We start from the raw sequence: 17240 nt of genomic DNA, 5'->3' as shown, positions 1-17240 counted from the left end.
GGCCGATAATAAATAAAGCAACATGGTGGTATATTTACACAAGTATTATTTACAGAAGGATAGAATAATATGTTACATAAATACTGCTCAAAGCTTTGTAGGTTCCTTTATATATGGTGTCTATAAGATTCTATATAAACACCTCTTGCTCAGTGCGGGATCACTATTTTTTCTGTAATTGTGGCCTGGTAGATCAACACAAAACCTACCTTAAAAATCTTGTTTTCTAGGGGTTTTCAGGTGTGTTGAATAATAAATTAGTTAATAATTATAAACTTTATAATTGTACAGTTTCAACAAATGTAAGGTGCTGTTTTTGTGGGTATATATAACTGACGAATTTAGTATGTTCAATCGTACCGCATTTTCGTAAAAGCAAACAAATCTTTTTAAAACCGGTCCAAATAGCACAATCTGTATTATGAATATCGTCGTATCTTTTAAAATATTACATTTGTCCAATTATTTTTCTTTAAATTTCTCTCCATTTTTTGGAAATTTCATTTCTGAACGAAGCTTTTTTATTTTCATTTACTTCCGATATTCCAATTTAGTTCTGCCTGGTTTGGTAATTCTTCATATGATTTTAGCAAGAGGGAACCACATGGCACACGATATGATCAATTTACTGAAAAAAACCCTTTGCTGAACAAGTAATTTCATGAAAAGAACCTGTCAACTGATCACCTTATTCATGCTATTTAACACCATTAGATTATTTTCTTTTGGGATATGTAAGATCCTACGACCAAGCTGATAAACCAGACATAATAGACCACTTAGAAGACAGCATTTAGTGCATTATTTCCGAAGTACAGACTAATTTAATGCACAGAGTTGTGAAAATTATGGATATACGCGAGAGACTTGGCACCGCCAAAAATGGCCGAAAAATCAAGTTGTTGTTGTTGTTTTTTAAAACGAAATTACATTTATTAAAATCCATTATTTCTGAGTAACTTTTTTTTTCCAGAAAGATAAAACCCTGGATTTTATCACATAGAAAACAGAATAATGTAAAACTTTTTCTACTATTTTTAATTAAATTTTAAATGTTAAATTTTCCCAAAAAGTTAACCATTGACATTTTTTGTCTTGCACAAAAAACGTACATAAATATTTAAAAAAAAAAAAGAAAGGTTTTTGAAATAATTAATTTATTTATTTGTTGGGTAACTAAGATTTAGTATGATTTTCTATGAGAATATGCAAAATTATTATAAGTACCTGAATTTCAAATAATTCCACTTATTCATATAGGCAACCAGTTACTTCGCGTCGATCTAGAGTCTAGATCGGCAGTGTTTACGTTTGTAGTTGGTAAAAAGCAAACTATGGAAGACCAAACAGGCCAAAAAAAAACTTATTTTTCAGTGACGAAAATTTCAATGTATTATTAACGCTGAGGCTGGCCAGTACCATGGGTGACCATTTGTATGAGTTTGGTTTTTAATGTGTATGTGTGAGGGGTCCATGCTCCCCAAAATGGGGGGGGCAATTTAAAGCAGAATAAAAAAGAATTATTTCAGCGCGTTTGGTCCACCGTAGTTGAAAGGCGGCAAACGTTTTCAAACGGGATCGAAAAAATGATGCTATTTTTAACACAAAGGGCACAATATTTATCGATTTTTTTTGTATCGATTCTTCAAAGCATGCCCTGTTTAATAATGGTCATGCATTATTCGGCTCGCTATAAAAATTGTTAATTTATTTATCAAAGATTTTAAAATGGCTTTTTTTCGTATAAATATTAAATTTTTTTTTTGTTTTGCTTAACTTAAATTAATTATTTTACTTAACATATTCACCGAATTTCACACTTCAAAACTCAAAAGCGGGATAATTAAACACAATCGAAGTTCTGATATTCAGATGTCAAAATAAGGTATACAAACAATTTTTTTTTAAATCTATAATTCTGTCCCTTACAACAACACAATATGTTTTGTTCAGTTTCAGATGATTATTTTAAGCATATTTGTACCCCCTCAAAACAAGGGGGAGGTTGTAATAAAAAATATATATATATATATAAATATCGTTTATGAAAAATAAGTAAACTGTTCTAAAGTTCATTCTTCTCTTAATAATCGCTGCAGATTTAGTATTGATCGGATAATTACCTGATTTTTGGTAGTGTTTGTTTTATATATACAACAATAAAATGCTAAGTTTTATCTCGAGTATTATAAGTAGAGAAATTTGCTTGGTCAGCTTGCTATCACTTTTCAATCTCATAATGTATTTTTCTTTTTTAGTTGCGCCAGAAATTACAAGTGTTGCACTTTCTGGGGGAGGATCAGCTTCTCAACCTTTCGTCAATGAATTCTCCATTTTTCTATGCGCGGCAACTATTCCAAAAGAAGGTTCTTATTCTGTGAAATGGTTTAAAGGATCAACCCCCAGTAGGAATGAACTTAGTGGCGGTCAAACTCAAGTATTGCGCCAAAATAAATGCACCCGTACCATCAAAAATGAACTTCGATACAATGTAACTGAATCGGATATGCCAATTCTTATTCTCACATGCCAACTCACTGCTGGACAGATCACTGAAGAAACAGAAAGTTTTTTAATTCTATGTAAGTTTATGCTGATGTATTCTCTTTTTCTTTTTTTTTCTTTTTTTCAATCGGAAAGTTCATATTTTTTAATATTTCCTAAGATGTTTTTAACCCTATCCAAGTCCTTGCTTGCACCCCATGCGCCCACCTCACAATCTATCTTTCTTTCTTTTTCTATATAAATAAAACAGTAGATGTACGTGTGTGTAAATATTTAACCTGTAAACTCTTAAACTACTTGTCACATAACACTGAAATTAACAGGAAATAGTAATTATACACCAAGGATAGTTTATAACGAATGAAATCTTTTTGTGGGTTGATGAATAACGCATACAGACATATATCGGCATATTGAAATGCAAAATGTTCTTTTCTACTGGCCGACATGTTTATACTTCTTTCACCGCATGTGCACAAAAAATGAATTTCTTCAAGTGTGTTAATATTTAGAATATATTATCTTTGTCTCGATACGAACATCGGTAGAGAACGTGGCTAGAATGCGGAATATTTTTTTTTAAAAACTTTTGCCATCATCTTTGTATTAATAAATGCGAATATCTGCATGATTTTAAATATATTTAAACGTATTATACAGCAGGCAGAATCAAAACATTTATTTACAGACTTCTAAAAATAAAACTTTTCTTTTTTTAATTTCTTACAGATATTTTTATACAATTATTATTTTTTTTTTTTTTGCCGGAAATCAGATAATTATGCATAAGGACGGAGTATTCAAATATATCAATTACAACCTGGCAACGCCGAGTACTTCAACTAGTTCTTTATATTTCCTTTTCCGTTTCCTCCTTTCTTCCCGTTGTCTGATTTATAACATAACTTCTCGACGTAGATGACCTGTTGGCATATATATGTATATATATATATATATATATATATATATATATATATATATATATATATATATATATATATATATATATATATGCTTGGTAATTATATTCTATTCACAATGTTCCCTGCCTAAATTGCTGAAGAGGATAGTCATTTTTATCCTTACTTTTCCATAAAATTATTTTCAAAACTGTTCTCCCACTCGAAAAAGTGTTAATGAATGGCAGGTGGCCGTAAACCAGTGAATCCACTGCAAAAAATGAAAAAAAAAAAAAAAAAAGAACGAAGATAAAAAAATTATACAAGGAGTGTACAGGTCGACCGAATTTAATTATAATCATATTCACCTTTCGTGTGCGATGTTTTATTAGTAACTCAAATATATCATTTTTTTTCATTTAATAGTTTACATACACACACATTCCAAATGGAGTTGATCTACATTTTCGTGTCCCATGAAAATGAACAGAATTGTACTTAACACAAAAACAAAGAACTGTTTATATTCCAAGGTTAGAAGTTATGAATTGTGGAATGCACAAATAGAAAAGAAGGATGTGGTATCTTGATGTTTACAATTCCAGGAATGTTAATGTATGACTATATAAAAGAAAAATAAACAACAGAAAACAGAAGAGAGCAAAACACAGCTTAGTTGATATCTTGATACCTCTTTGTTGTCGAGCCACACACCAACCCTTTACAAAAAGCATTTCACTTTCTGTGCCAATGAACAGGAAGCTTTATTGTAAATAAAACTTATACTTTGAAATTCATCTCTGTGTTGATTTTGAGAATAATAACATAATATTGTCAGTGAAGTGTACATATGATTTTAGCAAGCACTTGAAGTGTAGCTAAAAAATTATATATATAAAGTAGTAGCGTGTGTGTGTGTGTGTGTGTGTGTGTGTGTGTGTGTGTGTGTGTGTGTGTGTGTGTGTGTGTGTGTGTGATTCTCCTACAGCCCACACCTCTGGACCGATCATGACCAACCCTGGCATGATGATGGTCCCTCACCTAGGATGGTGCACACCATTTTTCAAGGTTACGGTCAAATGTCAAGGTCATAAGCTATCTATACATACTCTCCTGCAGCACAGGGATGGTGCACACCATTTTTAAAAAGGTTGATCATTTTTGGTGCAGCTTTTACAACATCCATTTACTGCAAGGGTGTGTGCAAAACGGACACCCGACTATACAGCAAAGTGCGATGTGAAGTGCGGGTATCTTTGCTAGTATATATATATATATATATATATATATATATATATATATATATATATATATATATATATATATATATATATATATATATTAGTTATATATTTTATTTCATATCTTTGGTTGAAAATTCTTCTGTGTAGAATTTTTATTTTTGTTTCCTATTTTTGCATTTGTCAGTTGACTTATATATATATATATATATATATATATATATATATATATATATATATATATATATATATATATATATATCTTTATTAGAATTGCAAAATTTTAAAATAAAAGGCTGGTATGTATTACGTTGATGACGAAGCTGTGTCTTTCTTTAAATTATTAAATAATGTACACCCCTCCATCTCATTTACGATGGAGGTAGAAAAAGATAACTCTTTTCCTTTCTTAGACGTTTTAGTTTCTAAATGTGAGTCTTCCCTTGTGACGTCCATTTATAGAAAACCTACTTTTACTGGACTTTACCTGAGTTGGAATTCTTTCGCACCAACAACTAGGAAACTCAACATTATTAGAAACTTGACCCATCGGGCACTTGCCATTTGCTCTCCTTCTTGTATCGATTCTGAAATCGATAATATTTAAAGGGTTTTCATTATGAATGGATATCGCCCTCCATTGGTTAACAAAGTTGTTAACAAAAAAAAATCAAAATAGAATCCTTTTCTTAGCAACCTAAATATGGTCCATCCAGATTTCCAGTATAGCGTAAGTTACCTTGGATTGAACCTGAAAGCCAACATATTGAGGATAAGATTTCCTCTGTTGTCACTTCTAATTTTGGTGCTTTTCCGTGACCATTGTCATAGATGGCCTGTCAGCTGAAAAATGACGTCATCGCCATAGGTCCTAGCAAGCAAGATAAGTGGAACACAGACTGTCGATAATGAGAAGACATTTTTTACAGAAAGCGTTAGAAAACTTCAAAATTGGATTAAAAAAGATAAACATGATACTTTGTACCGAAACTCATCCAATATTAATAATAAAAATATTAATAATAAAAAACGAATTGAAAGGGAGAAAAGTTGTTAAAAAGTTTTAAAAGAAAGGAATACGATTTGATTTGTATGAAACGGAAGTTTAAATAAAAAAAAACAATATTTTAAAAATCAAAACTGAACAACAATCGATAAATTAGTTTAACTTAAATACGAACAATAAATTAGTTTAACTGAAAAACGAACAATAAATTGGTTTAACTGAATAAGGAACAATAAATTAGTTTAACTGAATAACGAAAAATTAGTTTAACTGAATAACAAACAAAAAGTTAAAAATTAAATTCAAACAAATGTTAATATACACAAAGTTTTTTTTTTAATTATTTTTTTTTATTATATTTTCACTCCAAACAAGGCAAATTGCTACTTGGGTGTAGGGGGCTACTATCAGGGGCAACAACTAATGGGGTACTATGTAGGGATTTGGGCAGCAAGATGTCGGTTCACGTTACACTTGAACTTCTGCACGTCAGTACTGTTGGGGAAGCAGGGACCTGGAATGGAATTCCAGAGTCTAGCGGTTCTGGGGAAGAAACTATTGGAGTAAAAAGATCTTTTACATCTAGGGATCTCTACAGTGTGTGGGTGGGATTTAGCAGCTTGTCGGGTTTGACGAGGGTGCTCACGTCGTGGGGGCACAAGTGATTGCAGTTCGTCAGAGCATTCACCACTAAAATACTTGTAGAAAAGGCAGAGAGATGCAACATTTCGTCGATGGGACAGAGGCTGAAGCTTAGATGCATATTCAGGGGCTATCAGGTTTGCGACTCTCTTTTGAACCCTGTCAAGGAGCGAGAGACAAGTAGCCGATGCACCAGCCTAAATGTGACAGCAATACTCCATACATGGGCGAATGGTGGCCTTATAGAGGTACAGGTTACTTTCGGGTGTTAGTAGTTGTCTAGCACGGTAGAGAGAGCCCACCTTTCTTGCAGCAGCCCTGGCAATGCCTTCAATGTAATTGTTCCAACTCATGTTTCCTGTGAACGTTAGGCCAAGGAGTTTGAAAGATGTACTCTCAGCTAAAGGGGCGTTGGCTATTGCTATAGGTGGTAGAGAGGGTTTCTTGTAATTATTGAATGAAACTAGTTTAGTCTTTGCAGCATTGAACGCGACCAACCACTTTTGTCCCCATTCTACCACAGATTGGAGTTCTTCCTCTAGTGTTTCTGCCATTTCTTTAGAAATGTGTTCATTCGTCTTCCTGTTGTGCCTGCCATAGAGTGTAGTCATCAGCATATATACCCATCTCAGAGGCAATTTTGTCGGGGAGGTCATTTATGAATATCAGGAACAATAGAGGTCCAAGGATAGAAACCTGGGGCATCCCCGCATTTATATCATGTTGTTTAGATGTACGACTGTCGAGGACAACCTGGATTTTTCTCTTATCTAAGAAGGATTTAATTATGTTAAGTATTCTACCAGTGATACCGTAAGATCTAATTTTCCTGAGGAGACCCTCATGCCATACCCTGTCAAAAGCCTTAGATATATCTAGAGCAACCGCTCTGCCCTCCCCCGCTTTGTCCAGTGAATGGTATATATGTTCAGAGATTACAGTTAGGATGTCTGCTGTGGAACGGGCTTGTCTAAATCCACATTGTTTGTCAGTCAGAAGTTTAGCATCTGTAAGGTGATGGACTAGAGCATGGTTAATTAAGGTCTCAAATATTTTGGCAAAAAGTGGGAGGAGGCTAATGAGGCGATAATTTGATGGGTCAGTCCTTTCGCCAGAATTCTTGAATATTGGTACCACAGAAGCAGTTTTCCAACAGCCCGGAAAGCAAGCTTCATTAAGGCATTTGTTGTAGAGTTTGGAGAGAACTGGAGCTACTTCGGCTGAGCACTTTTTTAATAGCACAGCTGGGATAAGATCGGGTCCACATGCTTTTGAAGTGTCAGGGGTTTTTATGATAGCATGCACCTGAGCAGGGGGTGGTTTTCAGATCGTCTAGGGTGACGTCTCTCCGCATAGGAAAGTCAGGTAGGGGGTGGTTGGAAGGGTCCAGTGTGGAGTTTGAGGCAAACCGACTGGCAAGCATGTTAGCCTTGTCGGTTGCTGAGGAGACAACCTCGTGATTGTTGGTTAGTGGGGGAATTGTTGATTGCCCATTATTTACTACACTGTTGTAGATTTTCCAGAAGTCTCGAGTTCCTAGTTTTTGTGCTTTGGTGCGCTTTTTGTGGTTTCCGTAAATTCTCTCTTAGCTGTCGCTATTTCTTTCTTAACGTTACTTCTAGCTTCTATATACTTCAGTCTATTTGAACTGGACTTATGTCGGTTAAACCTATGGTATGCATGCTGCTTTTGAGCAATAGCAGTTGCGCAAGTCGACGTAAACCATTGCGGAGAGTGGGGCTTACTATAAAATTTCCGCATGAAAACATGCGGTTCGATTGCAGTTTTGAACCAGTCAGTGGTCTCGTTTGCACACTGTTCAGCAGGGAGAGAAAAAATATTTCTCCATGGGGCATCTCTGATTACGTCCCTGATGGCTTCCCAGTCAGCCTTTTTATAATATCTTGTTGTTTTGAGCACTGGATCTTCAGTTTTGGCTCTAGAGTTTAGGGCGATTTCAACCATTATCACTGCATGATCAGCGTTCCCGAGTAGGCTGTGGGCCTTCGTTATGCAGTCATCGGGAACTGTGGTCAAAAACAGATCTAGAAGTGATGCGTGTTGTTCTTCCTGGTCAGGGAAACGGGTTGGAAACGTAACAATTTGTGATAGGGAGTGAGATATAGTGAAGCTATTAGTTGTGCTGCCCGCTGCATCTTTGTAAGTAGAGAATCCAAGCCAGTTTTTGTGGTGGACATTAAAGTCACCAAATACATGTATTTGTGTGCTAGTGTCGAGGGACAGTGCCGTGTCTATGCTGTCAGAGACTTTGTTTATTATGGCGCAGTCCTGAGTCGAGGGAGAGCGGTAGAGAAAATAATAGTAGCTAATATTGTGTTGCATGATTAGTCTAAAGCACATAAAGGCTTGATCGTCTGTTTCTAGGTTTGTTTCTCTAGTCAGGGGTAGGGTATTACGAATGTAAACTCCAAGTCCGTGCATGTGTCTGTCAGAGTCCTTACGGCAGAGTGGGAGATATCCAGGCATGTTAAAGTGGTTAGAGGGGATGGAGGAGTGTAGGTTTGTCTCACTTAGTGCTAAGATATACAGGGTATTTGTTAAGAGAAATGCTTCAACATCAGCTAAATTAGTTCTAAGCCCACGGATATTTGTGAATGCAAGCCTCAAGGGAGGAGGCAAGTTGAATTTGTTTGTCCCTAAGCCTGGTTTGAGCTTATTTTTAGATTGTACTGTCGTCATATTTTTTTTTTTTAAACAGTTTCGGTTTTGGTAAGGGGAAGCTAAACAAGAGGTTATGCAGAGCATCAGACATGCATCACAAGTAGACCATCAGCTGACCTTTCTCCAGTTAGGATTGTTGCCTCAGGAAAGCCCACCGGGGATGAGTGCAGGGTCCCTTTCCATGCGCGCCATGGCACTACAAATAACCCGATATTGTTCAACTGTTGATGGAGCAGCCGCTCTAAGTGCTACCAAAGAGTTAAGGGCCTGTACTTCCAGTCGGGAACAGCAGCCAGAAACTGTCAATCCGGTACCAACAACCCATTAGAAGAAGGTCTAATTGCTCAGAAATATATCATACTCAAGCACTCCCAGATGTCCAGATTTAGGAGTGGGGTGTGCTGGGAATGGGGAAAAACGGCGTTCGTTTCCCTAGTCAGGAAACAAGATCTACCACTGTGTGTTTCTGTCGAATCACTGACATAGTGTCTCTGCGTTTGACTAATAGGCAAAGAAAACCGAAACCGGCAGAACATAGTAAGTTTATCGACTATATTCTACTGAATAAAACAAGCAAATTATATTTCTCGGAAGCAATTAAACATTTGTCGGAATTATTTAGCCCAAGTATGACTCTATTTCATAAAAGATGGAAGTGTCTTAACTTGACAAAACAAAATCAAGATTATTATCCTATGTAAATAAGCATTGTAACGACTTTCGATTGTCAGAATTACCAGCCGACGACTTCAAATACTTAATATTCGCACAAGAGCTTGCCTCTGGTAAAAACGCAGAGAGAAGACATAGAGTTTTATCGAGACTAGAAAGTGAACCATGTCTCACTCTGCAAAAACTGGTTGAAGATTGGTAATCAGGGTTAAAATAGATTCCAGAAATATCGAGGATATGTTAAAAGAATTAAGTACAAGCTAAAATATCACTTCTCCGGGAAAGGTAAAGAAAGAAAACAGTATGTCCATCACAAGAAAAAAATAGTTGTTCCTTTCAAAAACAAAATTACCTCCAAACTTATGCGATTGTTGCAAGAGACAATGTTGGGCGACAGACAACGTTGTACCGAAACAAGACATGTAACAATTGTGGCAAAATTGGTCACAAAGCTGTGTATTGTAGAAACAAAAGGAACAATAGAAACAGCGTCAGACAATCTAGATAAAAAAAAGACAGATAAGAATCTACGAAAATACGTTGTGGTCACTAACCTAAATAAAACAGTTTAACTCTAATCAGACTCTGGTTCGAACATCTCGATCATTGATCTTCACACATGGAGAAAATAAAATTAAAAAACAACAATTAAAAGAGAGACAAAACAGCCTGTGCAGTTAATGGAGACAAAATCAATTTTTAAGGTTAAATAACATTACCTGTAACACTAAATGGTGTCACAATGAAATTGAAAGATTTCGTCTATAGAAATTTTGAAAAAAATTTATTTGGTACTGATAGGATGGATCGGTTTAATTTGTAGAACCAACCAATAAATAATTTTGTTAAAAGGTGGAAAATACGACTACGGAAGTTCAAGACAGATTAAAAGAGAAATTTTCGAAGTTTTCTCAGTGGGACTATAAAAATGTACTAAGGTAATAGTCAGATTTGAGCTAAAATAAAAAGTTCAGTCCGTATTCAAAAGGAAAGGAAATCTCATTTGTACTAGTAGAATAAGATAATAAAGAGAAGCAAACAGATTACGTCCGCACTGCTAAAAGGCAGTCTTGGCCAGGCCTTTCACATTGTTACTCCCGCAAACTTCAATTCTGTGTGTAACACTGATTAGTATCCATGATCATGAACTTAGCTATTTTGAACGTGACGGGTATGAGATCTGTGGCTTGCCTATTGAGGAATCTTGTTGCCCTTAATGTAGATAGTGTTGCATTACAGGAGACAAAGTTCGATTGCTATGGGGATTGTTGTGTTCTGACGAGCGACTTTGACATCTTTTCAGCATCCAGCAATGTCTATAGTTCTGGTATCTCTTTGTTAATGAGCCGCACCATGTCAACATAGCATAGTGAGTGTTATTCATATAGATGTGGTGGGCTGGCTGGTCGTGGTCGATGTTGCGATTGGAAACAGTAACTTTCGGATTGTTGCAGTTTATACCTCCAACATTGCTGTCATAAAGATTTCATTTTTTGGGCAGTTGGAAGTCTTTCTCACGAGGCTGGAGTGGATAGTACTAATGGAGGGCTAGAATGCAACCCTAGCCCCCAAAATAGATAAAGAGGGGACTAGAATCGGATAAGTGTAAAAGCAGTCTGTCTTACCTGGTGGCCTCATGTAATTTTGCCTTACTTTAAATAGGAATCAGACCACAAAGCGTGTAGAAGATAAGCTGACCTGAGCGGTGGCTGGGAGCGATCCCCTAAAGATAGTGTGACATCCTACCAATAGTAAAATAGACCTAGAATTCGCGGGCTAAAATGAAAAATTATGGCGAATTAAATCTATTTGGTCGGAGATTTAACCTAGGAGGAGTTATTTTAAATCCAACGAGGTATAACTTTAAACCATTTTTTTGACTTTTATAAATGTTGTTGGTCGGTTGAAGTTCTTACGTACCATGAGTGAGAACCTACAGTTGTATTTGGCTTTGTCGAATCCTAAATCCAGATGCAGATGGAATTATTATTATTAAAACAAGTCGTACTGACAGGTTGATGTCAAGGGGTTGTGTCAAGAATAACCGTCAAGCTAAACTATGTTCTGTTTCCGTGAAAATAAATGAATATTTATTATTTTATCACTGCTACTAGTATAACACTATAGGCCGGCCAATAGCGTGACCGACCCACGTGTTATATTAATGTCCTAGAAACGATACCATACTGTGACAATTAGTCAGTCAATAGTATCTGTTGGTTAGACGTCTTTTGTCTAAGTGAAAAGTATAGGCACATCTAGGATGTTGGGTGTGGCCGGCTCCTTCACTCTCTCATGATGAAGTTTTGTTCTGGTGGTATTCTGGTTGAAATCTTCTTCAGGTTGGGGTTCCTTTGACTGGAATCGTCTTGAGGCCCATTTCGATATTTAAGTCAGACAACACGACACGACACAATTGTAATATATGAGAAACCTTAACTATTTTATTTCTATACATAAATATATTACAATATTTTACAATGTTTTACAAAAAGGATCAAAAAATACTTAAACTTTTTAAATTATTAGACTGAGATAGCTGCATTGATAGTTCTAACTATTACTGATGGGGAGTGGGTAGCCCCCCCCCCTTTCGTTTACAGAGAGGCAAAAATTACGTGCTCATCCCATGGCTGTCTGGTGAAAAGAGATCGACGGAATAGGAAGTGCATTGTGACTCCCCTTTCCCTCTGTATTACTCAGCGTGAGACCCAATCACCTCCCGATGGCCCGTGGTACTATCAAAACATAGTACCACACCAGCAGTGAAATATCCTGCTTTAAATAAAACTAAATAAAATAATAAAAGAGTCGTTTTTGGCATCGGAAATTCCGATATCAATACCCTTAAAAGGTCTGATTTTTCCGATTCCTGATTCCGATTAATCGTCCCAACGCTCATTGATATCCTGAAATAACAAAAACCAATACCTAATTCTACAGTAATAAGCAACCAGCTACACCTTAATTGAAACCTTGTTTTAAAGAAGCACAAATGCAAGTTTTTGATCTGGAAGGGCCGATAATAAATAAAGCAACATGGTGGTATATTTACACAAGTATTATTTACAGAAGGATAGAATAATATGTTACATAAATACTGCTCAAAGCTTTGTAGGTTCCTTTATACATGGTGTCAATAAGATTCTATATAATCACCTCTTGCTCAGTGCGGGATCACTATTTTTTTCTGTAATTGTGGCCTGGTAGATCAACACAAAACCTACCTTAAAAATCTTGTTTTCTAGGGGTTTTCAGGTGTGTTGAATAATAAATTAGTTAATAATTATAAACTTTATAATTGTACAGTTTCAACAAATGTAAGGTGCTGTTTTTGTGGGTATATATAAATGACGAATTTAGTATGTTCAATCGTACCGCATTTTCGTAAAAGCAAACAAATCTTTTTAAAACCGGTCCAAATAGCACAATCTGTATTATGAATATCGTCATATCTTTTAAAATATTACATTTTTCCAATTATTTTTCTTGAAATTTCTCTCCATTTTTTGGAAATTTCATTTCTGAACGAAGCTTTTTTATTTTCATTTACTTCCAATATTCCATTTTAGTTCTGCCTGGTTTTGTAATTCTTCATATGATTTTAGCAAGACGGAACCACATGGCACACGATATGATCAATTTACTGAAAAAAAACCCTTTGCTGAACGAGTAATTTCATGAAAAGAACCTTTCAACTGGCCACCTTGTTCATGGTATTTAACACCATTAGATTATTTTCTTTTGGGATATGTAAGGTCTCATGACCAAGCTGATAAACCAGACATAATAGACCACTTAGAAGACAGCATTTAGTGCATTATTTCCGAAGTACAGACAGACACCTCGAAGACGTAATTTTAGCTAAGTACATTTTTTCTTTGCACACTTTATTTTATTTTATATTTTATTTTATTTTATTTTTACTTATTTATTTTATTTTATTTTATTTATTTTAAACCAAACAAATCTAACCCTCTTTCTTTTTTTTTTTCGTTTGTGCTTATATCATTCTATGTAATTTTATTTTATTTCTCACACATCTTGACCATTCTTGATTCACTTATTTTAAAAAAATTTCCTGACAAATTTTTCTTTCTTTTTACCATGTCACAACTTTTCAGCAGATATATAACCTCTACAAACTAACCCAGTAACATTAACTAACCACGCGGAGTCACAGAAATACCTGGATTAGAACCCAGGCGTGGAGCAAACCCTCTCAGTGGTGACGAACCCAGTAGATTTTTCCAGATCATCCGTCTAGGAGAAGGAAAACTCTGAAACTAAACCAAAGAGGAGGGAGGCCTCTTCAGTCTTGGATAACAACCTTCCTAGAGCTGGTGACTCAAACAAATTACCGGTTTGCAAACCTAAATTGCTAAAGGAGTAGATAGGTTCTGCCTACCGCCCGGCTTCCATACTCCTTCTTTGCCTATTAGTCAGGCGCAGAGATACTATCACAGTGGTTCGACAGAAACACCCAGTGGTAGATCTTGTTTTTGTCTAGGGCAATGAACGCCGTTTCCTCACTCCCGACACACCCCACCCCTAAAGCTGGGCACTTGAGAATGCTTGAGTACCATATATGCCTGAGCAATTAGATTGGGTTGACCTTCCTCTGATGGGTTGAGGGTACCAGAATGACAGTTACTGGCTGCTGTTTCCGACTGGTAGTACAGGTGCCCTAACTCTTTGGTAGTGCTTAGAGCGGCTGCTCCATCAACAGTTGTATAATATCGGGATGTTTGCAGTGCCATGGCGCGCATGGAAAGGGACCCTGCACTCATCCCCGGTGGGATTTCCTGAGGCCACAGTCCTAGTTGATGGAGGGCAGCTGATGGTCTACTTGTGATGCATGTGATACTCTGCATAACCTCCTGTTCGGCTCCCCCTTACCTAACTGAAACTCATTAAAAAATATGATGACAGTACAATCTAAAAATAAGCTTAAACCAGGCTTAGGGTCAAACAAATCCAACTTGCCTCCTCCCTTGAGGCTTGCATTCACAAATATCCGTGGGCTTAGAACTAACTTAGCTGATGTTGAAGCATTTCTCTTAACAAATACCCCGGATATCTTAGCACTAAGTGAGACTAACCTACACTCCTCCATCCCCTCTAACTACTTTAACATGCCTGGATATCTCCCACTCTGCCGTAAGGACTCTGACAGACACATGCACGGACTTGGAGTTTACATTCGTAATACCCTTCCCTTGACTAGAGAAACAAACCTAGAAACGGATGATCAAGCCTTTATGTGCTTTAGACTAATCATGCAACACAATATTAGCTACTTTTATTTTGTCTACCGCTCTCCCTCGACCCAAGACTGCACCATAATAAACAAAGTCTCTGACAGCATAGACACAGCACTCTCCTTCGACACTAGCGCCCGAGTACATGTATTTGGTGACTTTAATGTCCATCGCAAAAACTGGCTTGGATTCTCTATTAAAAAGATGCAGCAGGCAGCGCAACTCATAGCTTCTCTGTATCTTACTCCCTATCGCAAATTGTTAGTTTTTCAACCCGTTTCCCTGACCAGGAAGAACAACACGCATCACTATTAGATCTGTTTTTGACCACAATTCCTGATGATTGTGTAACAAAAGCCGACAGCCCACTTGGGAACGCTGATCATGCAGTGATAATGTTTGTTTTTTTTTGTTTTTTTTTTTTACATAGGCATCACCACATTATCAAGGATAAGGGTTAAAGAGTGTACAGTAGAAATTGGACATTATAGTAATCATTAGTAATGAAAATTTGGTAAAGTTGATAACTTATATGGAACGGCTCATCAAGAACTTATTTACGTTAGACTTGAAGACAACCATATTGTAGTCAGCCAGAAAGCAGGAAAACGGAAGACAATTCCACAGGCGTGCAGTTCTAAGAAAAAAGTTTTGTTCATGGAATCTACGTTTAGGTTTAGGCACAGATAAAGAGTGGGGGGAATTATTGATAGTGTTTACAGCTAGACGAGTGTTTCTTGTGAAAGTTTGGCGAGGGGGGACCATAGATTGAAGCTCATTCGAACACTTTCCATGAAAATAACGATACATCAGAGACAAACTCGCAACATCTCTTCTGTGAGATAAAGGTTGTAAGGAAGAGAAAAGGACATCTCCTACGAGGCTACAAAGTCTATTTTGAACTCTATCAAGGCAGGCCAAGTCCTTTCTAGCAGCTCCTGCCCAGATGTGGCAACAGTATTCCATCCTTGGACGTACCTGGCTCTTATATAGATAGAGAATAGCATCAGCAGTGAGATATTTACCGGATCGATAGAAAGATCCCACCATTTTTCCAGCGGCCTTTGCAACAGATTTGATGTACGTGTTCCATTTAAGATCAGGAGTAATGGTCAAGCCAAGAAGTTTGTCAAAACTTGAGGCCTCCTGAAGACGAGAGCCATTCATTTCAATTGATGTCAGATGTGGATCAGAATGTTGATGATGTAAAGAGAGAAGCTTGGTTTTAGATGCATTAAAAGTAACCAGCCATTCTTTACCCCATTGTACTACGTGCTCAAGATCAGAGGAGAGAGAATTGGAGAGAACTTGGTCGTTTACTGTCTTAGATGTGCTACCATAAATCGTAGTGTCGTCAGCATAGATGTCTACAAATGATGTAAGGATGTGATTTGAAAGATCATTAATGTAGATCAGGAAAAGAGTTGGGCCCAGGATGGACCCCTGAGGGACACCGGCATTAATACTGTGAGCTTCTGATTTTTACCCCTCAACTACTACTCTTATGAACCTATCAGAAAGAAATGATTTAATAATTGAGAAGACATTTCCAGCAATACCATAGCTAGAGATCTTATGAAGTAAACCTTTATGCCATACCCTATCAAAGGCCTTAGATATGTCAAGAGCAATTGCCCTAGAAAGGTTGCCTCCATCGAGAGATTTGCTAATCCTATGAGATATAACTGTAAGCACATCTGCTGTAGATCTAGCAGAACGGAAACCATATTGAGTGTCACTAAGAAGGTTATTTTTGTTGAGATGGTTGATTACTTCTGTATTTAATACAGATTCCAGCAACTTACTCATGACGCACAGGAGACTTATTGGCCTGTACTGAGAGGAGAATGAGCGATCACCTCAATTCTTAAATACAGGGCATACTGATGAAATATTCCAGGGAGATGGGAAACTATTCTCCTTAAGACAACGTTTAAACAGTTTTGCAAGTATGGGCGCTAGTTCAGGTTGAAGTTTTTTGAGTACTATAATTGGAATACTGTCAGGGCCAGTTGCTTTACTGGAATCAAGGTTTTTGATTAGCTTGGCAACATCACGTACAGATATACGTATATCACATAGCGTGTTTTCTGATACAGGAGGAAATATTGGGGGTTGGCAGCCTTGATCGCAAAGGGTAGAATTAGCTGCAAAGTTCTTGACAAAGAGTTTGGCTTTGTCTGATGCTGACGAGATTACCTCAGGTCCATTGATAATAGTTGGGATGGAGCACACACTTCTGTTCAGGATTCTGTTTACTATTTGCCAAAACTGGTGGGAACCAAGCCGCTGCTCAGCTACTTTGGACTTAACAGATAGAGCATACAACTCT

General features: G+C 36.8%; 1 protein-coding gene across 1 annotated transcript in view; it reads left to right on the top strand.

Annotated features, from left to right (window-relative positions):
• The window catches only part of LOC145277586 (uncharacterized), a 110833-nt gene that overhangs the window by 44614 nt on the left and 48979 nt on the right, over positions 1-17240 (top strand). Inside the window, exon 3 of the mRNA XM_080129097.1 lies at positions 2259-2582. Coding sequence (XP_079985223.1) covers positions 2259-2582 — 324 coding nt within the window. The remainder of the gene's footprint in view (positions 1-2258; positions 2583-17240) is intronic.

This window comes from Euprymna scolopes, chromosome 6, assembly GCF_053919585.1.
Source record: "Euprymna scolopes isolate OS-2025 chromosome 6, ASM5391958v1, whole genome shotgun sequence".
Classification (NCBI taxonomy): domain Eukaryota; kingdom Metazoa; phylum Mollusca; class Cephalopoda; order Sepiida; family Sepiolidae; genus Euprymna; species Euprymna scolopes.
Note: the sequence above shows the minus strand (reverse complement) of the source record. Positions and strands in the feature narration are given on the sequence as shown.